The 23622-nt window shown below is 36.7% G+C and overlaps 1 protein-coding gene across 2 annotated transcripts in view; it reads right to left on the bottom strand.

Annotated features, from left to right (window-relative positions):
- The window catches only part of COL11A1 (collagen type XI alpha 1 chain), a 124743-nt gene that overhangs the window by 40526 nt on the left and 60595 nt on the right, over window positions 1-23622 (bottom strand). For both annotated transcript variants that reach the window (XM_057364293.1, XM_057364292.1), the window contains 17 exons: window positions 22310-22363; window positions 22177-22221; window positions 21690-21743; window positions 21180-21224; window positions 20048-20101; window positions 17849-17893; window positions 16205-16258; window positions 16081-16125; window positions 14357-14410; window positions 13326-13433; window positions 11102-11155; window positions 8062-8115; window positions 5929-5973; window positions 5745-5798; window positions 5607-5651; window positions 3450-3503; window positions 2555-2608 (listed from right to left, as the gene is read on the bottom strand). In XM_057364293.1, coding sequence (XP_057220276.1) covers window positions 2555-2608; window positions 3450-3503; window positions 5607-5651; window positions 5745-5798; window positions 5929-5973; window positions 8062-8115; window positions 11102-11155; window positions 13326-13433; window positions 14357-14410; window positions 16081-16125; window positions 16205-16258; window positions 17849-17893; window positions 20048-20101; window positions 21180-21224; window positions 21690-21743; window positions 22177-22221; window positions 22310-22363 — 918 coding nt within the window. The remainder of the gene's footprint in view (window positions 1-2554; window positions 2609-3449; window positions 3504-5606; window positions 5652-5744; window positions 5799-5928; window positions 5974-8061; window positions 8116-11101; window positions 11156-13325; window positions 13434-14356; window positions 14411-16080; window positions 16126-16204; window positions 16259-17848; window positions 17894-20047; window positions 20102-21179; window positions 21225-21689; window positions 21744-22176; window positions 22222-22309; window positions 22364-23622) is intronic.

The following is a 23622-nucleotide window of genomic DNA, read 5'->3' as shown; positions in this document are numbered from 1 at the left end:
TTAACTCTAACAGATGACACAGTTGGTATATTTCTATTTTATCTTTTCAGAAGCATGAAACACTAAATTCYTCCCTAACAGCAGACAATCTAGCAATCTTTGCTGTTGATGCCTCCTGCCAAACTGAGATTGACAGCACTGAAATTTATAATCACTTCTAAGGACATACTGACATAATACTGGATTTCAGTATATAGCTTATTCCTATATTTATATTGCAAATTATTTACCATGATATTACTGTTCCTACATCTGCAATTTCAACAAACAATGTCAGTTTTTCAAAGTGTGTATGTTTTACTGGGGGGAAGAAGTTGCAGCCTCTTCTCCATTAATGCTTGCCTCAGTTGCTGTCAACATGTGATTATTATTCCACAAACAAGCTGCAGAATGCAACCTGGGAATCTGGCTCTCTAATTTGTTAAGCTTGACTATGTCTCTTATCCTAATTCCCTAATTGCTGAAATGCCCACATGCACCAATGAACTTTAATAAGATACGTGTCTAAATAAGAAACAGAATTCTTAATACCCCGATCTGCCAATGAATGCAATGAAAGTTTTCTGATTTATACACTTTTAAAAAACCTGAAGTGGATACGTTCATCAGGAAAAGAAAGTCAACAACCCCACTGAYTGATTTAAAACCATCTGGTTTTCTACAAAAACACATATATGAGAACCCAAGTGGGAAAATACTTTAAAAATAAYTTTGGCACAAGTTTACAAATACACTGGGCAGAAAACAGTGCTAATGAAAAGCTGCATTTTCTCCTAAGTTACTCAAGTTTTTTCATCAGTYTAACTCTACTAAACCCAAAGAGATAAAAAATTAGAGAACCATAGCACTGATTGAATCCTGAGAGACTGGGTTCAAATGTCACACGGCAACAGAGTCCATAGTTTCACTGTCTTTGGAATATTTTGTTTCTAATCATGAGTGAAAGCAAGAAATCATATAATCAGAAYGGCTGCGGTTAGAAGGGACCTCAGGAGGTGTTTTGTCCAMGTGCYCTGCTGAGGCAGAGCTGCTGAGAGCTGGTTTCTCAGAGATATGTCCAGATGGAATACCTCAGATGGAGACTGTGCAGCCTCCTTGGGCACTCTGTGACAGTGCCTGCTCACCCTCACAGGTTGAAAGCATTTCTTGAAGTTCAATGGAACCTCCTGTGTTTCAGCTCGTGCCCATTGCCTCATCTTGTCACTGGGCACCACTGAAAAGAGGTGGTGGCCTTCACAGCCTCCCTCGGGTATTTCTGTACTTGGGTGAGACTGGAGGCTCCTCCAGGCTGAACACTCCTGGCTCCTGTCTTTACTCACAGCAGACATGCTCCAGTCCCTTAATCATCTCAGTGCCCTTTCCTGGCCACTGGCCAGTAGCTCTCTGTTGTCCTGAGGAGCCCAGAACTGGACACAATGCTCCTGGCACCACCAGGGCTGAACAGAAGGAAAAGATCACCCTGCTGCAGCACAGGATGCTCTCTGCTTTCTTTGCTGTACTGGCACATTACTGGCTCATGTTCAAATCAAGAAAACTAAGAGGAAAGTTGTGACTTTTTAACAGCAGACTAAAGAACAAGTTTGAGCTTCCTGCATTGTAAACAATGATTACAATTTATTCTTATGGTACTTAACASCAGCTTTGCATCATTGCAGAGGAAAAGAACAAAGAAGTAGTCAATAATGTTTCTCTCACACACAAAAAAGCCACAATCATTGCAAATCACTACAATGACACGATGCTACAGTATGAGCAGAAGAAAATAGAGATTTTCAGAGTGATGTGTTACTCCCAGCTCTGTGCTACTCCTTCCAGCAGTRGAAGTGACTCAGCAGTCACTAACAGATTTCCAGTGAAGCTGGAACCTAAAACACATTCTACGTGCTGAGAAAATTTCTCTCTAAATTAATTTACGTCTTTCTCTAACCCWGAAAAATCTGAGTGAGAATTTTCAYTGTATTTTRTAGTGGAATATGAGTAAGGTTTTGGCACTACAGAAATAGTGTGTTTTTAAAGATAATTCAGTTAACAGTATTAGGTGGCTTTTTTTTTCCACTTTGATGGCAGAATTTATTCATTGTGATTCTTAGAGGAKTTACATAGCTTCAAAATTTATTTTTATTCTAATAGGTTAAATCATTCCTGGTCCTACTTTCCATAGGTCTTGGCTTTTCAGTTTTCTAGCTGCTTACCATTAATAAGACTTCTTTTTTTTATGTTACTATTTATGGTGCCTGGAATTCAGTGAGAAAAGCACTGTATAGTCATGGTCTGAAAAATCTTAATATAAATTGAGATCTGGGTATTAATTTCTTTTACTTCTATTTAATCTCATTGTGATGTTACTAACTGTGTATAGCAAAGAATAACCTCACACTTTTATCATGGGAACAAAATAAAGGTTTCTCCTGCCCAATCTACAAGAAAAGTACAGTTATAGAACCTCTTGGTGCCAGCCTCTTTCCCTTTTCCCTCTTGTCTCTATTTCTTTAGTTTTGATGACATAATCACGACATTTAGGGCAGCACTAACACAGCAGAGTACATGTACTTACAGTCTCACCCCGCTGTCCTGGGTGCCCAGGCAAGCCATCTTTTCCAGGTGGACCCTGAAATTATAAAATACATAAATCAAACCATTTGTTAGCCATCCTAAAAAAAAAAGTGTGCAATTAGCTGTCAGAATCTCCACTCTCTGTTTACTTCTAGACCAGACTTTAGTAAATCTTAACCGTTCCTATTTTAGCTAGTAGGATTTTAATAACATTTTTTCCTCGTGTCCTTCCCAATGAGTCTTAACAATTGCTTGGAGAATGACTGTTGTTAAATGGAAACATGTTCAAAACAGATTTCTGTAAATTCAGAAATCAWGGGAAGTCCCTATGCTTCCATTTTTCTTTGGTTGAAGACTCAACACAGATCTAAGCATTACAGGAGTATTTACTAAAATTTCAGATTTTGGCATTGTAAATAAAAGTAACAAATGCGTGGGTGAAAAAAAATCACAGGTGGTTTGATGCTTTTGTACTTCACATGAGCAGAGGCACATCAGAAGAGCAGTACAAGTAGTTCAGGGGGCAGCTCAAATGTGCTATTACTTCTATACATTTCTGCTGCTAAAGAATGCCTCCTTCCTCCTCATTTTCCCTCAGTGAATCAATCATTCAAAGAAAATGGACAGCAGCAAAGTAGTATTTTGTCTTAACTCAATGTGTCACCTGCTCACTGGCAGGACACACCATTGCATTTTGGTGTGATATTCTGAATGCCTYAAGAGCTGCAAAATGACTGCTTTGAACATGTGAGTTCATGCCCTTAAGGCTCAACAAGCATATCTGTAATCCATACATAAACCMTGCCCTACATAAATGTTCAAATACTCCCTTCAGAGGCACAGCATGAAAATGAACATTCCTGTTGTTGCTCACACTCCATGAAAGAGATACTTACTGGAGGTCCCTTYGGTCCGGGGAATCCAACGGGTCCCTGAGGCCCTTGCGGTCCCTGCATYAAAGGCAACCAAACAGGTAAAGTTTTACTCAAGCTGCCTTGACACTGGATTGAAAAGTTTGTTTCATTTATAAAATATATTAACTCTGCACATAACGTCTGGATTTAGGGACAAAGCCTCTGCTACGCTGCCATAAATATTGGTAGCAACAATTCAYACACATTGACATTGGAGGGGTTTCCTGAAAGCAATAGTGCTTGTGTAGGAATGCATTAAAAAAAGAGGAAAGCTACTTATATCCTCATATTTGCATCTCACCCCTACAATTGTGCATAATAAGGTAGGAAAACTGTGGGTTAGAAGCACTATTCTCTGTTGTATAAACCAGGGGATTTAGTGAATAATGTAGTCACCTTTTTGACTTTCAAAYATTCATCTTTGGCAATTCTTAAAAGCTGACAATATTTCAAACCAGTATAGCAGTAGAAAACTCCAAAAAGAATAAAATTTCYAGAGTTACCTGGGATTAAATACAGCATTTTTTCTATTATGAAAAATAGGGTGAAAAAAGGAGGAGCTTTATAGAAAAAAAAACCTGAAATAAAATTGATTCAGCTACTGTACAAAATACCTGAATGAAATKGGTCCCTTTCAGAATTTGGGTTATAGGAACACAACTCCAAGTTTTACATTTAAATGCACCTCCTTTCTCATGAATTTCCCTTGTTCTCACATCTTGAGGCTTTCTAAGGAAAAAACTATGTTTTTCTTTTCATTCACAATATGGCTTGCAGGGTTCAAGTCAGTGAACTGACGGATTATGTGCAAAAAAGCACTAGAATACTAACAGCATCTTATCAAAATTACATTTTCATCTTTATTATTAAATTTCATTTTAACAGTAGTTACACAGGAAAGATTACTTAATATTTTCATGTTTGGGAGCTGAAATAGTCTCAGAGGAGTGGAGATGACAGTTTTATTTTTTTGGCTGACACTTATTGGGAAGCAAATAGATACCTCACACTTATACTGCACAAGTGATGAGACACATGGTGCTCTATGATTCTTCATCTCTTTGTTTTTTTCAGTTTCTCTCCAGGGATGCCTTCATCTCGGATTGAACTGCTCACTGTTTTAGTACCCCTACAATTTCTATTCCTTGCAAGCTCTTGGAGCTGTCAGCAAACTCCTCTCTCACAAGGATCTGCTATTTCCCTTCTGGTAGTCTGCCTCTGATCCTCCTCAGTGTAAAGCAACCTACATTTCCTTTCTTGGACTATGCCTACTTCTCTCCATCCCACATCCTAGTTTATGCCAAAAAAAAGTGACATTACGGAGCTGGGGACAATGCACTAGGTTATCCCTCTTGAAGAGGAAGACTCCTAGAAAACACTGGGACCTGGGGTGGATACTGGGAGATCTTTAGGCTTCCTATATGAAAAAGGTTAGCAGATTAGTGAAATATGGCTACAAAAGAGAAGTTTCTTAAGCTTTGCAAAAATACTTTGGCAGAAAGCTCTTAAACTGACTTGGTTTGCAAGTGCTGTCATTACAACTATGATTTATTAATACTCTTTTTCTATATTCTGCTGTGCAAGGAGCTGACTGCAGTCTGGATTTGTGTATTGATTGGTAAGACAATAGCGAGCAGAAAGTTTTGTTTCAGAGAGAACAATAGGGTCTCTGAAGCCTGCAGAAAATAGGTTGAACCGAGTTCTTAGTTGATAAGAACAAAACAACTCAGCTGCTTCAACACAGAAGCTTTTAGAGGTGGCTTGAGTGTTTGCAAATCCAATAAACAGACAGTAAACTGCAGAAAGTGGGGGATTCTGAAGAGCCTAAGCTGGTGAGTACATGGATATAACATGGATATAACACAAAGTGCATGGATGTAACACAAAATGTGTGTATACTCTTTGTGTCCTAGATGGACAAAACTGAGATGCAGATGGAARAAACTTTCAGCAAACTTTGGCTAGCCCATTCATAACTTTGTAAAAAGTGTCATTGGAATTGAGGTTTGGTCAATTCTGGTTACTCTGGTCAAAGTAGCACAAAAATAAGAGAGGGAGAACTGAAAATAAAACAACCCTCCCACCTTGAAATCACACTCTACAGTTGGAAAAACAAGTACAAAGATAGCTTTCACCTACCCTTTCGCCTGGTGGGCCAGGAGGACCATCATTGCCTGAAGTGCCCTGGAAAGGAAAGCCAATATGTTCAAGGATTTATTTAAATTTATTTAAAAGAAACAGCCTGTAGCCAATCTATACAGCGTGCTTGATAATTACCTTTGGACCTGGTTTACCAGTGGGACCTCTGGGACCTCTTGAGCCTCTTGGACCCTGTCAATTTAACACAGATGCACTTGATGATAAATATTGGATACTATAATCTAATAAAAATATTTCTTCACGGTATAGTGGAGGCAATTTAGCTAGGAAAGCTTCTAAAYTGCAAATCAAAAGAACTTACTGTTGGTCCTCGTTGTCCTCTGGGGCCAGGTTTGCCATGCAATCCCTGTAAAGAAAAGTTCATAGAAATCATCTTAGCAGACACTCTATTTGTGAGATAAAGTTTGTTTTACTGAAGTGGAGGCAGAGTGCAACTCCCTTAAGTTTAAATGTTATTTTATCTTTAACTGTCTACTTTGCATTTCAATTTACAGAATCATGGTCCTTGATAAAATTGATTATCTTTCTGAGTTCACTGGGACTTGTGGCTACATGCACTAATTTGCCTGAGAGTCAGATTCTGTCAGAGGCATTAGAACATTTGAAAGTACATTAAAACAGTGTTGAAGGTGGGACACAACAAGCAGAGTCTCTCTGCAATAGTCTAAAGGCCTTGGCATCATGACCATTGTAATAACAGCCTTGAAGACAAAGTTCCCAGGTTCCTATGGACAGCTCCACAGGTTAATGGAGAAAAGATAYAGCAATCCTCTCTTCATTTATTACAGAAATGGGGAATGTAATACCTACCAAAATTATGCACACCTGACAGAGATAGGGAACTTACCACAATACCAGCTCTTAAATTTTTGGTTTAATATATCTTCTAATCATACTCAACAGGACTTTTTCTTCACTGGAGTTGCTGTGTATTGTAATGCAAAGAATCTTAAAATWCAAGAGAGTATTCTTTATGTAGAAGAAGGAGCCTGATGGCTGGTGCTTTTTAATCTCTGAGGTAAACAAACCAGCAACAAAAAAATCATCAGAGATGTTTGAGCACAAGGCTTGTTTTTATTGGAAACCAATTAAAGGCACACATCTGTTTCCTTGACAGTTTTTTTTTCCTCTTTTTTTTTACTTTTGGTTTTATTTTACTTATCAGAATAAAAATTATGTGTTTTTGAAATGCTACACAGCCTGTGATCTTCTCAAGGACAGGGACTGTCTTTCCTAGTACCTGYATGTGYGGCAGCATAAAACACAATGATAACCCTTTAGGCAAAAATAACAAGAATATCTGATTCTCATTACAAAACCTGCAGTTATGGTCTCATTGATGATCAGCATAAGTACACAAGCACGGTAATTAATTATGTGGTTAATAACCTAACTGAACCTAAATATTTATGAAGGCCTGAAAACAGATCAATTCAATTAGATTTTCATAATTTTCAGCCTGCTGTTTGATCCTATAATTTTGTTTTGTTTTTCCAACTTGCTGTCTTTATTAGCAGTTGTCTCATTTTTTTTTCCCAACATAGATGAACTGAGCATTGCTTTATGGCTTGTGCCTGTACAAAACAACRTATGTTTATCTTAGCTAAAATAATACAACTTAAACCATGCATAAGTAATGCAAATGCTATTGGATTCCATATGTTTAATCTTAAAATAATAAATATCTGCTTTTAAGAATAATAATATATGTTACCTGTTTGACTTGATGTTGCTACCAGCTATGAATTCTGACTCATCTCTTAATTTCACATCTYTCTAACATATCCTGCTATGTTCAATTGAGCTTTAGCGACAATAGCACCAGGACCTTCTTTCTAATCTATTTTTAATTGCTGTAGTTCGAAGAATATGAATAACAGATTCCCCCTCACAAACAAACAAAGCAGCAAAAGATGTAATTTTACATTTTTTAATATATATATTAATACATGTTCTTCATCTTGCCTGGTATATTTTGCCTTTTTGACGCTAAGTCTATAAAAAACCCCTTTTGGCAAGTCAGAATATTTATGAAATGCAAGTTGAATTTCCTTGAGGGTAAATTGCATGTTAGGAGAATAATTCTTGGGATACAGGAAAATRGTTATTGCCAACTCACTTAGCTATACTGTCCAAAAAAACCCCAAACTCTTCAGCAAAGGTGATTTTTTTTTTTCTCTTTTTCAAATTATATAATTGTGGCAGTATGTGCAGAAAGGAAGTATCCATTCTCTTGCATATTTAGACTAATACCTGAAAGAATGACAAATAATGCCTCAGTATGTCCTGTTTTACATAAAGRTGGAGGTCCATCTTAAATGTGAAAAGCCTGGTTTTACAGTTCTTTAGATAGTAACTTGTACCCTTAGAATTCAGTTATTTTCCACAGTGTTGAATTTTAAGTTAATTGTTATGCAAGAATGAATTATCATACCCTTGCACCTTTCTCTCCATTGGCACCTGGAAATCCTGGGAAACCAGTTGAGCCCTATGTAAGAAATCAATGCAAATGTCAGAGGGTATCAATAGCAAAACAGTCATATAGCCAACATTTAATTGACACATAAAGCACAACCCCAAGGTCACGTGCATTGTGCATGTCAAACTTGCAAGTGTGACAGCTGTATAATAAACTTATGAAAGCTGTAAATAAACTTACCATAATGCTTCAAGTCCAGAAAGCATTGAAAAGAAAATCAGTGTATAGAATGGACATTATTTGTCACCTTATTAGACAATAAAATATTCATAAAATATGCACAATTTTTTAAAGTAGGAAAGGAATAATTAGTAAGAGCCCACTAGAAATAACTATTCTTATGAAGACAAACAAACAAGACCTTGTTGCCTCACAGTAAAATAATTATTTTTAAAAATAATTTTTAAAAAATGTAAGGTTTTGTCACATCCTCTATTCACTTTTCTGAGCTATCAATTGCTTCACGCTTTTTATTCACTGCAAACCAACTACTGGACAGTTTAATTTAACTGATACATGCTACTCATACTAAGCAGAATTTATRAGATTATCTGACTTGAAACTGCTCYCAGCTTTATTCCTCCTTCTCTTTTCTCCCCCTTTCCTTCTGCTAACTGCCCAGTGTAATGAAAACAGTATGATTTTCTGCTTTGCTTCTGGCAGACAGGTCCAGTGGGACAGCAGACTCTTTACTTGCCAAGGTGTTAATTTTTCATAAGGAAYTTGGGATCACAGAGGTGATAGACATGATAAAATATACTTTTAACTGACTGGGAATGAAAATGAAGAAAGGGTTTGGTCAGCCACTAAAATTAACTAGCCAGGCTTTGTGCTGYCATAATGCATCTATGTGCAGCTTGTTATTAGCATTTTACTGGCAAATAAAATGCATATAACAAAAATGCAAAATATAATTTCTTGGTGCTCTTTGAAATGTTAGYAATTTTTTTCATTTTTTTTCTCTTGTTCTTAGTCATGTTTTTCCTCTAATTAATCTTGTTTTACRTAATCAATCCAATTTTCCATGAAATACTTAGGGGCAGTACAACTTCACTAACACAGATTCTAATGAAAACCATACTGATATTGAATGGTGGGAGAAAGTAGTATTTTTCTTCCTTCCTTTTTCTTTTATATTCCTTTCCCTTTCATTTTCTTTCTCACTGCTTAATTCTTCACAAGTTATAACTTTATATAAGAATAAAACTGAAAATTCAAGCCTTTGAAGCCCAAGCATGTTGTTTAAAATTAAAAGGATAGAAAAAACCATACCAGCTGATGGGTCACTAATAGTCATGACTTGGTTGTAATTATCTTACATTTACAGTAGTTTTTGCAACTGTGCTAATCAAATGGGATTGGACTGGAGATAAAGTATCAGATAAAGTATCAGTGACAAGTATCAGATAATCCCAGTACTCTAAGAACATTTATTAGAAAAAAAAATTAATGAAAAGCAAGTAAGTACCAACAAAAAGAATGATGTCAACATTCTTGACAATACTAGGACAAGAATTCCTATTTGCTTTACATAGCTGATTTATTTTTCTGCTGCTTTTTTTCTCACTCCCTTATCTTAATTTGAACTGGCCTGTGAATCAGTTTCCAAAGAAGTCTCTAGGGAGTTATGTATTGTAGCTGTCATTAGTCTTTCTTCGAAATTTAAGCAGTAAATTTGAAGTCCAAACAGTAAATGCAACTTGAGAACTATTTTCAATTTTAATATGATAAAAAATTAATACAAGAAAGTCTTGATCAAGTCTTTGTTGAAAACATCTTTTTCAATCTTTTATTGAAAATGTTACATCATTTTTSTTCTTAGAACTGAATAATGTAAGACTCTTTATCTTAGATTTTTCAAAAGACAGTTCTCAACGAGAACAATTAGACTSAAATCTCAGACAYTTTGARTTAAGAAACTGAAGCAAAAATCCCTGTGTCTTTCAAGGTGAATAGTTTTCATGAATACTTTCCATAGACAGTTTCAGTATTTTTCATTAATGGAGAGTTCAGTGAATAAGCATTCTTCAGATGGCTCATTCACTTGACTGAAAAGGGTCAAAGTATAGGGCAGAGTCAGAAAAACACATGGCTTAGCCAGTCAGGAAGYTGTATAAAATAGATCCAAAGTAGAGCAGAATTGAGGCTTTTACTGCAGGTTGATTATTGAGYTGTATATGAGGGATAAGAGATTCTTTGGCTGGTGATATTTACAGGGTCTGGAGCTACAATGTCTCCCTAAAGGGCCTCCTCTACACAGGGATATGTCTGTGGAACTATGCTCCTTTTTTTCCATCTTTTTTTCTTTTTAATCTCATAAAAGAGGTCTTGCAATTAATTTTGSATGCCCATTTCTTAAAGATGTTGTAGGATGAACTTGACAGAAATACGTTTCACAAAAATGTTTTAAACCAGAAGGCCCCTGCATGGTTTTCTATTGCAATCCAAATATATCAGATAGCTGAAGGACAGATATAGGCACACAAATTAACTAAGGATTGTGTTTGGTCAAGTTTGACTTAAAAGGAAAACATGATGAAAACTGTAAATTATGTGTGACAAAGAAATATGGCTTTTTCCAAGGCAAAAGCAGTAAAGAAACAAATGGAATCCTTGTACCACACTGAAAATTCCCAACAGCATCAGCATCCCTTTAGTGGTCAATAAAGTGCTTATTCTCTTTCAAGAGTATCAGCAATTGCTTCATTTTCCAAGTGTTTAGTGCATGCCWGTCTGATGCTGGCACAATAAAAGTCATGAGAAGATGGTAAAGGGAAGTATTAAGAAGAGGAAAGATAATGCTCCATAAAGAGCCTGACATATGGAATCCCACATTATAAAAGATTTTACTTCAGAATATGGTTGTCAAGAAAGAAAATGAGAAAAATGGCCCTTTCTTTGAYGCCCACACCCTGCTTCCCCAAAAAGAGAAATGAAATAACTGCCATTGTGCCCAGTGTCAAAACGCTCACTATGCAGCTCATTTACAGCTCACCTTTGGACCTTGTCTTCCTGGATATCCTGGCAATCCAGGTACACCAAGTTTACCCTGCAATGAGAAGGCAGCATTCAATTTTACTTTATCCTMTTTAGTGGTTCAGCAGGCTTCTATACAAAATAATWTTCCYACAACATAGAGWGATGATACTCCATGGAACATTATAMTAAATTAAATAAATTTCTCATTTTTACAATTAATAACCAGTGGGCTTAGTGCCCCAAACTTAAATAAAAATCACACTCCAATTAATGAATCCAGAAAAACCAATACCTCAAAGGGTTTTTTCCCCTATGAAGTGCTATGCAGGGAGACRGGGCTGAGATTATTAAACAATTAATATTCTCTCAGAAATCAGGATGTTAATATGTTTAAGTGACAAGAAATTATTTTTAATTTATACTGTGTGATGGCTGACTTTTCACGAATAGGTATTCAAAGAATCATTTTTTTTCTTGAACAGTTCTAAACAGAGATTGATAAATTATACTCCACTGCTTGTTTGCTGACAATGGATTTGTCAACAAACATTAACAACTTGTTATTTCAGACAAGTCTGATCAGCACTGACATCAACCATTCCTAGAAATGAAATACAGTACCCTACTCCATTGAATTGGTCTCTTTAGACCTCTARAGGATGAGTGATAGTTTGCCACTTTCAAAGGCAAGGGAAAGCAGTTTCAGACTTTAACAGATGGGAACTCTGGGGAAGAATTCGTCTGTGTTCTAGAATACCATGTTTTGGAGAYGATCTCAATGGAAAAGATGACTATAAAGTATCATATGGTACTCTGCAGTAGCCTTAGATAATGTAAAATAAGAAGGAGAGACTTGTATGGGGAAGGAAATTTTCCCCAAGATGTCTGTTGATGAAAAATACAGCACATAAATAAATATTTTGTGGATTACCATATTCGTGTAAGTACATGTGTCTAGTGAGACATTACTGAAGAACTGTTTTTACATTTATGAAACTCATTCTAATGCTGCCTGTTATTTGCCACCCTGAAACAAGCTGCATGCATTGCAATGATTTAAATGCTTTGCAGCATGACAGCACATCAGATTCCTGCCAAACTCAGTTAAAAGTTTTGTCCCCAACTTTATAAGTAARCTCAGTTGTCTAGGTTGTCAGTGTGAATACAGAGTTTCTTTAATTATAAGCTCGTTTCTGGTATGTTCCTCTTTTTTTTTTCTTTCTTGGCACCCTACTTGAGATTTCATTAACTGAGCAAATCCAGCTTTAGACTTACTAGGCAAATAGAGATTTCTTAGCATGTAATCAGTTGAACATAGAGAATAAGAGATTACTCTGGTAATTTCATTACTTTCCTTCCAAGAGAAGTACCTTTGCATTAAATACATCATAAGAATGACAAGGGAACAAGACATTTATATCTGATCTTACACTTTCCAAATACTGTGGGATGATCTGAAAGTTCAATTCTAGAAATAGAACTGAAGCTGTAGTTCATAAAAAAATTTAAAGGAAAATATTTTCATCAGCATCTTCTCACTTCAGTGATATACAGCATATGATGTGAACCATTATTTTTATTTTATTTGATATTATCATACTTCTCCAGTTATTTCAATTACCACTGCTGAAATCACCTTTCCTTTGCAATTCTGACACACAATGAAATACAGTAGCTCACACACATTCCTCAGCCTCTTCTCCATTCTTTATACCAAACTCAAATGGTTTTTGTTGAGGCCAAGATTCTATAGATATTTGTACTTTGTGCTTGATCGCTCTTTTTCCACCATCCTTTTTTCAGTTGTCCCTCTTATCAACCCCTTTCCCGTTTGTCAACCCTATTTTGGATTTTTATTCAGGAAATGTTTTCCATTTACAACAATTTCCATGTCACAATTTCTTGTAATATGACTTAGTATTAATTCACTCTTCAGCAGCACCTTTACCCTCCTTTRCACCCAACTATTTCCTTTGCATTGTTTGTCACAGCTGGCATGCACTGTATGTAATTTGGGAAAAGAATGGAGTTGCCTTATGTACTGATGAAATACTCTAATGCCTCTTTGTGTACTTACAAGATAACAATTCCCAATATTTGATCCCAACAGTGTCACAAAAATACTGTTAAGCAGGTAAAGATTTTGCAGACATGGAGCCTTGTTTTTTACTGATGGAGATGATGGGTTCCCTCTGTGTTATGAGACAATGGCATGTTTATGTTTGTTTTTGGCTACTGACCTTCTCTCCAGCTGGACCAGCAGCACCTGGGTCCCCAGATGGACCTGCTCGACCTTTTGGACCTTCTGGACCATCTTCTCCTCGTGGACCAGGCTGACCAATTTCTCCCTAAAATACATCACCTTATAAATATGGAACAATTGCCTCTGCGTGTCTCTTGGAAAGGTTACCTACAATTATTTGAAAATAAGTGTTCGGTACGTCTAAATAGAGAATAGAATCAGAGAATGGTTTGGGTMTRAAGGAACCTTTAAAGGTCATCCAGGCTTCTTGCAGTGTACAGGAACATCTCCAAATAGATCAGGTTGCTCTAAGCCCTGTCTAGTTTCCTATTAGGAAAACACCACTACTTATGTTCATTATATAAATGCAATTATATATAAATTAGGCACTGAATATTACTTTCACAAGTGTTAGAGCCTATTTGTCTTGCCTGAAGACAGATGCATTTGGAAACCACACATTCTTATTTTACCTTTGCTAAATTCTTGTGAAGGTACTGTGGCAGTCTACAGAAAAAAAAATTGTCTTTCTATGTGGATACCMTCTCCACAGTTATTTGTGTATACAGATAACAGATGCAGGCCAGGAGCCTCTCACGAGAAGTTTTATAAAACCTCCACAACACTTCCTATGGAAGCAAGTAATTGCCCATTGGGCTATATAAACATTTTGGCAAGAGATTTGCAAGATGCTGGGCAGGAATGGAAACATTTTTATCCTAGATAGATAACTTTCCCTCAGGCAAATACTGGAGTGCAYGGAATATGGAAAAGGAGATTCCCTAGGAAGAAGCTTAGTGAAAAGGATATTCAAGACTGACACGCTCTTCCTCTTTATGATTGTGCTACTGTTGATTCACAAGAGCCATATTTCTGGCTCAAATTTSTGCATGCACAGGGAATAGAAATAATTGAAGCTACTAGCCTTATTTTATTTTTGGTTTAAATACATTTGTTCACTTCAGTGCTCCTTTCAAAACAATAACATTTAAACTTTTAAGAACATATGGGCTATGAGTAAATGCTTACCCGGTCACCTTTAAGACCCATGTCACCTTTAAATCCTGGAAAACCATCTTCACCCTAAAAAAAGCAGAAATGCATGTAAAGACTATTGAATATAGAGGAGCCCTTTTTTTTCCTACAAAAGACTTAAAATAATATATTCACTACAGATTAAAATAACTTGCATAGATAAAGCAGGAACTCCAGACATCAGAAAATCTAATCTGGCTACTATTGCTTTGCAGAAAATATACCAGTGCACTACACAAAATGCATTTTTAGTTTGAAAATTCTTAATAACAGCCATTCAAAAATCTATTTAAAGATAGAAACAATGTAATTATTCTGTTTTAATATCAATTATCTTGCAGAGTCCTTTCTTAACTCCCATTTTTTATTAACTTTATTCTTTTAAATAGTCATCCATTCAATTAAATTAAAAAAAATATGTTATTTTGTTCTCTTGTGGTGCTTTCCCCCATGTAAAGGCAGATGAACCATTTCAGTCAAAAAGGCCTGTGAACACACCCTTAAAGCAGTGAGAGAACAAATGATGAAATATCTTTGTGTAACCTTTGGAGGTATTCAGTAGAATTCACTSAAACTGAGAGACCAATTTTAGGAACACAGAACTATTGTGGATATTATGCTAATCGGTATTCATTGATATAGACAAATTATTGTATGTACACAGATATATAAATACATRTATACATATATCACATGTATTTATATACAATTGCTGTACTTTGTCCAAGATGGATATTAATCATCCRATAAGGCACAAGAAAAAGCTGGGCTGTTGAACTCTCCACTCTTTTGGAGCTCAGATAGAATGAGCAACTCTAAAATGAGCATAMAGAYKAGAAAAACTGTGGTATWGGAAGCCTTGAAAATGTACAGCAGMTCTTGGCATCTGWGCCAAATTCTAAATCAAGGCTTTTTAGGCAAGACTGAGTCTTTTGCTTTAGAAATATCTATAAATATCTGCATATCTATATATACATATAGTAGCCACCAGAGCCACAAGGGGAAATTTTCCTGTGTGGTCAGGAGGTATTACTGAGGGCCTCTGTTGTGTGTCTCTTATTTACAGTGCTGAATGAAGTGTGAATTTAAACCAACACTGGCTGCAGTTTCAGCCACTGAGGACAATCAGCAGTCAGCACAGATCAGTGATTGGTGTTTGCTCTGTAAGAGCTCTACACACAGAATGAATGGTATCAGGGAAAATAAAAGCTTTCTTCACATTCATATATATGTGATCTGACCAGGGCTGTCCATCCCTTTGGCAGAGCGAAAGATCTGGGACAAAATAACTTGAGCCTAGAAAGCCATTGCATGATGTACATAAAAGATACAGATCTATCTCATGGCTCTATCAAAACAGATAAAACCCAGTACTGTCACCACAAATCTCCCTGATGCACGAGCTTCTCAATAACCACTATAGTATCTGCTAACAAGAGAGGGGGATGTCTAATTCTCTGCTTAAGGCCACTTTAGAGAGAAAATACTTAAACTGGTGCAAAGAGGATTGAAAACCATTCTAATAAATGCAGGYTTTATATTCACTTTGTACCAGGGTAAATAACCATGGAGGTCACTGATTGAGGAACTGGGCTCGGTATGTCCTTAGGGAAAGGCAAAAATAAACTCACTGCTGTGAGATAAAGCACACTGCAATGGAGAAGACAGTAGATGTTGCAGTGTAAAAAGGGAAAAGAATTAACTGCTTGCAGATTTACCTTTTCACCTTTGGATCCCTTGAGTCCACGTACACCATCAGCACCCTAAAGGAAGAATATAAAGAATTACTCACATGTATATATTCAAAAGAGTGAGGGGAATAATCCAATAACTGTATCTTACCTTTACACCACGAGGACCTGGATATCCAATTGGACCCTGAGGACCTGGAGGCCCCTGAAATATATTGAAGCAAAGAACCTTTGTTTGCACAGTTTTTGGTTTGCAAGCAGTTCTCTTCAGAATCTAATCCTTATCCTTTCACTGTAATGCATGACACAGCAAAATAACACTGGGCTGCCTGCCACTAAGAAAAGCTAAGGCATTACAAAGCACACTTCCATGTCACTACAAACTATTAATAGAATTACAAACTTGGATCTAACTTGGGTGGAAGCATCTATCCATAATTCAAATTATCTGAAACAATGGCAACAATGTAAAAAGGAACAAACCATTGGAAAAAACCAAAAACTATGCCAACTAGAAACCAGYGGTGTTTGGAGAAAGTATTAGAGATAATTTATATGCTAATTGTGATGATGACACAAGTGAAAAACAGAGACCAAAATAATGGGAATAATAAAAATCATGGTCTTAAAAAAATCAGAACAAAAAAGATATCCCAAGCCTGGAAGCTAAGAGGCTCATGGTGCTATCAATACTGACTGGTGCCTAGATTCTGTTAGTTACATTTTGCTGAGTATTTTAAAGATACTCAACTTGGATACTATGAAATCTGATGACAGGGACTAAAGAAACTGAGTTCTGTGAAGGATGGAAGCAAGGAAGCCTGGAAACATGACACCTCTGTCTGAGGCTGAGCTCCTCTGTTGATTCTCTGATRTCTGAGGTGGACACATAAGAAAACCTTTTACTAATGGGGACATTGATAGGGTCTTTTTCCTCTCTCCAACGTGTCTTTTCACAAAATCTTTGGACTCTAAACATCTCAGAGAAACTGAACTTTCTATCAAATTTGGCAGAAAYTGATCAGTAAATTCAAAAGACATAGAGAAACAACAGACAGATGGCCACATTCCTGGACTGTCAAAACATACATGCTGGGTGCAAGCTTTATTTTCTTAAAAAGAAGGATAAAATTTACAGGTCTTTTACAGATAACAACACTTTGGACAAATATAATATGTCRATATCAGTGGTGCCCTACTTTCTGAAATGTTCTATTAATTCATTCTTCCTGTGATCCAGAATACAAGCTTTTAGTATTGCTCCTGAACACTGAAACTGAATTTAGGTGTGTTAAAGGGTCCTGTCCTGGATAAAAAAAGGTCAATACTGAGTAAGCAGAATACTTTGAGGAGCTCCAAGGCCCTTGAGGGCTTCATAAAGAAAAACAAAACACTTTACACTAACAGAGTTGAAGATGACCTAAAAAAGGCAAGGTCTCGGCATGCATTTTGAACMGTCAAAAAAAAGTTCTGAAGAACTTTTGTGGGAACTTCATAAAACAGAGTTGAAAACTCAAAATATCTGCAACTTATTTGTATGAACRGTATGCAACTTTTCATTGCCACTCTGCCAACTCCAAGATGAGGTTTAATTTAAAAGAGTAATCTTTATATTATTTTCAATCTYTAGTATTTTTAATATATATGTTTGTCTGCAAAAAGCTGCTTTGAACAGGTTATGGGTTTTSTATTATCTTCTTAAATAGTTCTTACAGCAAATGTGTCACAGAGATGAAAAACTACTCAAAGTTTCCTTACAATCTATGCAAATAAATCGAAAAMTTTTAAAACTCACCAATGCACCTTTATCTCCAGACTGACCCTCTTTGCCAGGATGACCCTGATTTAAGAGAAATGCATCTGATTTGAAAAGCAATAATTTTTAAATAGTGACATTTTATTATAAAAACACAATTATTTTAACATTTGGATTTCATGTCATTAATACATTTCTGTTGTGTTAGAACAAACAAAATATTTGAGGAAAGGTTTTACTTTCAATATCAATTTAATTTGCATAACAAAGAAAAGACTGAGCAATAGTTACATTCATGTCAATATTTTGTGCTGACCAGTCCTTCTGTTTAGTTAATGTTTCAGCAGTAAGAGGCTTTTAATGCAAGAGAATTTTTGATTTTAAAACAAAATTTATATTTTGTTTTGTTCATGTTGTAGCATGAAAACATTTCTAAAAATAYTTTTTTAAATTACAGAATTTATCAAAAGATGCAATAGAAGGATTATTTAGTTTCAACATTCTGTGTCTTTGTTCTAAACTGTGACTTGCTTTTAAAACATAACAAATTTACATCTCAGACTTCGCTCTGTATCACTGACATTAATACTACAGCACTCAAAGCATTAGCCAGTCCATTGTTTTTCTTTCTCACCATAYTTGCACTAAAATGTTCAAAATTTAAAGGCAATTTAATGAAACTAAAGATTAACAGATAATTGTGACTAGGCGCGGGTGGGCAAGGAGCTGTGAGGGAACACTCTGAGCTGGGACACTGCTCCAAATTGAGCAGGGAAATATCCCATACTATATGATGTCATACTCAATAATAAAAKCTCAGGGAAAGGAGGAGGAAGGAGGGCATYCATAACCATTAATGATTATAGTGTCTGTTTGCAAGTAACCCTTACATGTGCTGCAGCCCAACTTCTCAGCACCGGGCTGGCCATCCGCCTGAAGATTGGGAACAGCTAATGAATCCCTTCTTTTGYTTTGCTTGTGGGCATAGCTTGATTCCACTTAAGCTTCTGCTACCTCAACCCACAAGGTTTCTTGCTTTTGACCTGGGAATCCTTTCTCCTACCCTGCTGTGGGAGGAGTGACCAGTGAGTAGGTGGGTGCTTGGCTGCTTGACTGGGATTCACCCACTGCAGCAGGGGTGTGCATCAGCTGCAGACTTGTGCTGATGCCTCAGTTTCTCTTAGAGCATTTTCCACCTGCTTTTAAGATTTAACAAGATGCAGATGATAAATAGTGCTTATGATTGGAAATTAACATTGTTTCCAGAACAGAGAAAAGGATAAGGGGAGACATTTAAATGTTTAGATAATGATTCAAGATACAGACCCTCAGCTGGACTATCATTGCACATTTAATTTTCTCCATTAAAATGGTACTTTGGCAGGTAAAAGGGTAGATTGTGAGAGCCCTGGGAACAGTTATATATTTGCAATGTATTTGCAGTGACTTTGTTAAACCTTGCTGAAAGTTAGGTTTTAAAAACGCGCATTTCACCTAAAAGAAAAACTGCAAGGGACAATTGCATGTGGGGGGAATAGACAAGGTCTCAGAAATAACATTGTCTAATGGCTCTTGGTGGTACAAAAAGAGTATGCTTTTGCTGCTAGAGAGCAAGTGTTYGGGCATGCCATTATGGTCAATGATTCCATTTAAGCTGAATCCCCAAGCTGTGCTGCTCAGTTGGTTACACCCTCTGGTCACAAGTGAATGCAGCTTCATAGTTCAGCTGAACTCCTTGGTGATCACAAGCTCTGGCTTAGGTGTGCTCAGTTTAGACAATGCAAGAAGCATCCCAAACACATATATGCACCTCAGGTCAGGAAGATGAGAAAGATCTAGTCTGTTCTATGTTTCCTCAGAGAAAAGGTGGTAAGCATTTTTACAGGTGATTTGCTCTCCATACTACCATGGTAGGACTGCAGTGGAACACTRTGTGGCCCTTGTGTGTTAGTAGGTTATTTACACATCCCTGAAGATGTTGCAGATGAATTTCATCATCTGGGACCACATTTTGAAAGCCCATAGATGTTTTTAGCAGCTGCTTCAAAAATGTAATTCACTTAGTTTTAACAGCTCAAATGACACAGGGGTTTCAGACGGATTTTATAATGCTGGTGCCAACKGGGACTAGCACTGCTTTTCCTCTCCATTTTGTTTTTGCAACACAGGTATCTAGAAGTATTTATTATTTKGTAAAAGTATTTAAACATTCAAGGRATTAAATATTTGTTTACTTACAGGAGGCCCATCAGAACCAGGAAGGCCAGGAAGGCCAGGCTTGCCTTGTGGTCCCTAAAYGCAGTAACAGACACACATCTTAGAAACAATACAAACATGGCCAACACATGTGACTAAGAGCTAAGGATAGAAAATGCAGTTATACCTAAATCCCTTGATGTGGATACCAGGGATAAACCAAAAATATAACTAAACTAAAGCCCAAATGACACTATCASACCATGTATAAGCGTAAGGCCAGTTCTTACAATCTTTAGCCRACATAAATCATGCATATTTTTCAAAGAGATCCTTGCCTGAGAACAGGAATTAYCCTATGAATATGCACACACATAACACAAAGTGGGGAAGAGTTCTCCAGCGTACAATATTAATTATTATTTAGAATTTCAGGACTAAAAGGATTCACCTCTGAAAGTATCAACAAGTTCAAGAGCAAAAGGTGCAGGGTACAGAACTACAGTGCTCATAGCTGAAAGGCATGGTATGCCTTTGTGAAAGCCTACAGAATGCATATAGCGTGGAACTGGAACATTTTGCTTGAAAATACTTAAACAGAAAAAGGAGGAGAAAAAAACAAAAGAAGAATGCATTAAGCAGGAATTCAGTAAAAAGAGAGAAAAGTAAAATTAGTATAAAATTCAATAGTGACATTTTTGAAAAACAGAAGATGTGTTTCAAGCCACAAGCACATGTGCAAACCAATGAGGAAAAAGCCACCAAATGACACTACAGTATGCCAATTACACTGAAGAGTTATGCCATATCATCCTTGAAAAAAAGAACAGAATCAGATGAGYAGGTAAAACATTGTTATAAAATAGAGACTAATAAAAAGAATTTTTGCAGCTTGCTATGAACTTAAGTAACATACAAGTACACAGTGTTTAATATTGTAAATGGGATTCTGAAGCCAATAACAAAAAATSCAAAATAAAGAGAGGAAATCATGGTTGTGAAAGAGTGTATATGAGAGGAAAGCTATTGGTTATTCATTTACTTGATGATTTCAGGAAGATCTAATATTTAAATTGAGGTTACTATTCCATAAAAGATAGCAAAGCCTCAAGCTCAAAAACAAAGTTGTGGCACAGAAGTGACKGTGAAATAACAAAATAATGTTGTAACTTACTTTTTCACCAGGAGGCCCAATAGGACCTTGAGGACCAGGAAGCCCCTGTTAGAAAGAAACCAGTGTGAGAAAACAGGGAGAACAATATACATACATTCACCCTACTAAAGGTCCCTCATTAATCTGTTTAAACACACTGGCAAATATAAGTGGCTTTTTCCCCCCCCTTAAAACTTAGATCAGGAGTTTTGTGTGAACCTTTTGCACAAGCCCCTATTCTGGCAGTAGGTCTGTAACAAGATCCTATTCAGAACCCTCCTCCAGGTGTGGCCATTCCTGCTGCATTCCAGAAACACTGAATGAGTCATTTTTCTCCTGAATGAAAAATCCCTCTGAAAACTTACTTGAAAACTCTGTTCCCACTGCCCTCAGCACATTTGCAGCATTAATTATAAAATCCTTGAAGCTTTATCGGTTTTGCACATGAAAAGCTAACCTTTTAGTAATTTTCATTTATTAAACATTTTCTGCGCATTGCATCGTATTTCTTGAGAGTTATTTTACACTTACTTGTGGGCCTGGAATTCCTTGCTGACCAGGAGGTCCTGGTTCCCCTTGAGGACCCTACCATGCAAAAAAACAGTAGAGCATTAGGCTTGCATTTCTTCACTACAGATCTTCATTGTCAGGACTAAAAGGAGTACAAACTCATCTTTGTTCCTCCCTCTTTAAAGTCTACCAGCAACTTTCTCTCCAGTATGAAATTTTTTCCTGCTAATGAATATCATGACCTTTTCTTTAATAGAGAATAACAGCCCACACATAGGACCTAAGCACTGGAGCCCATGGTGCTAAAGGAGCCTGAGAGAAAGCAAGGTTAGGCCTTTTGGCTGAAAACTAAGTAAGAGAAGCCTTGTCTTTTCCATATAAAATCATAATGAATYCGAACAGTTTGACAGGAAAGTTTAATTAAATGGAAAGGATGGCATAGTTGCAGGGATGAGAGAATGTGGAAAGCATTCTTAGAATCTTTCTAATTCCCAGTTTACTTACTCACCATGTTTCCCTTTGGGCCTGAAGGTCCATCAATACCTGCAATGCCCTACAACAGACAATATAACAAGAGCAATTTTCAGTGGACTTCCATTTTTCCTTCAGGAAACTGCAAATASAGAACAGCTCATACATACAGGTTGTCCTGGTGGCCCAGGAGTTCCTCTGGGGCCCAGTAATCCCCGTGGACCCTGAAAGAAAAGAAACACTTATTGACACCTGTATGATTTTTTTCTGAACAGAGATGCCTGTGAGCAGGACTGGCCAAGGAGTGGAATAAGGAGCAGGAAGGATGAAGGGAAGGCAGTGTGGTGTTTAGGAAGAAAGAAAAGAAGAAAGGGAAAAATTCACTGATGACAGATTTTCCTCAAGGACACCATATGTCTGAATAGAATGTCAGTGGAAGGGCAAGCTTTGAATGTATGTCAAATCAACTATAAGGTCACTTCAGGGAAAGGTRGGAGATTGCTATTTATATTTTCTGGTGCAGAACATTGGCACAGCATCTTCCACTAATATTTCAACTGTGTCTTGGCCTGAAGGTCTGACCTGAACAGTAACAGACATATTTGTATTCCTGTCTTTTGAAAAAACAGTGGTGTGTCGTACTATATATTACTATTTTAAGTGAAAAAAATGCTTTTATGTGTAGTGAGGATCCAATAAGTAATTAAAAATTGCTAGTAATTTTATTACAATAATAAAAAAAAAAACAATCTGGAAACAAAAATCAGATTAATTCCTCTTATCCCTAAAAAATTTCACAACAGATCAGTGGTGATTCTCCTAAATAAGGGAAACAAGATTTTGTTCCACAACATAATCTTTTGGTTTTATACTATGTGAATAAGTGCCAGTTTTCACCATTGTGTCATCATTGTGTCATCATTCATGTCAAGCTGCTAAAGTAGGCAGAACCAAGTCTCCAGTCTCCTCAAGTATGATATAGTCACAAATCACTGACACTGACTGTAGCAACTTCTTTGTACTGTGTGAATAGGCAGCAGAAGATCAGACATTTAGGGTAAAATTCCCCTTTCTGAGGCTTGAATTCTTGCCTGCAATGCAGAACTCTGCTCTGCAGTGACAGCACCTGCAGAATTCCAACTGACAGGAGTGGAAATTCTGCACGTGAAACAAGTGTAAAATACACAATGAAGCAACGAAGGTAGTGTGAAAAGAGAGGAAACCCAGGCCTTATTTTCTAATAAGCAGATGTTTAGATAACGTTTTAAAAGCAACAGGGTTGTATTCTGACGTATMAAGGACAGCAGTGACTGATTTTACATGGTAGGAAAAGAAATAACATTTGTTTCTTCTGGAAGATATATATACTTAGCTGGATATATCCTTGACTTAATTCTAATCCTGTAAGTGGTGTTTCAAGCACMAAAAATCTGTCTATTTGTTTGCTTTTCAGCCAGAAACAGTATTCTCTATATACATGCAA

Source organism: Malurus melanocephalus, unplaced genomic scaffold (genome assembly GCF_030028575.1).
Source record: "Malurus melanocephalus ecotype Western Australia unplaced genomic scaffold, MMel_1.1 scaffold_37, whole genome shotgun sequence".
Classification (NCBI taxonomy): Eukaryota; Metazoa; Chordata; class Aves; order Passeriformes; family Maluridae; genus Malurus; species Malurus melanocephalus.
The sequence above is the reverse complement of the archived record's forward strand: the minus strand, read 5'-3'. Positions and strand labels throughout refer to the sequence as shown.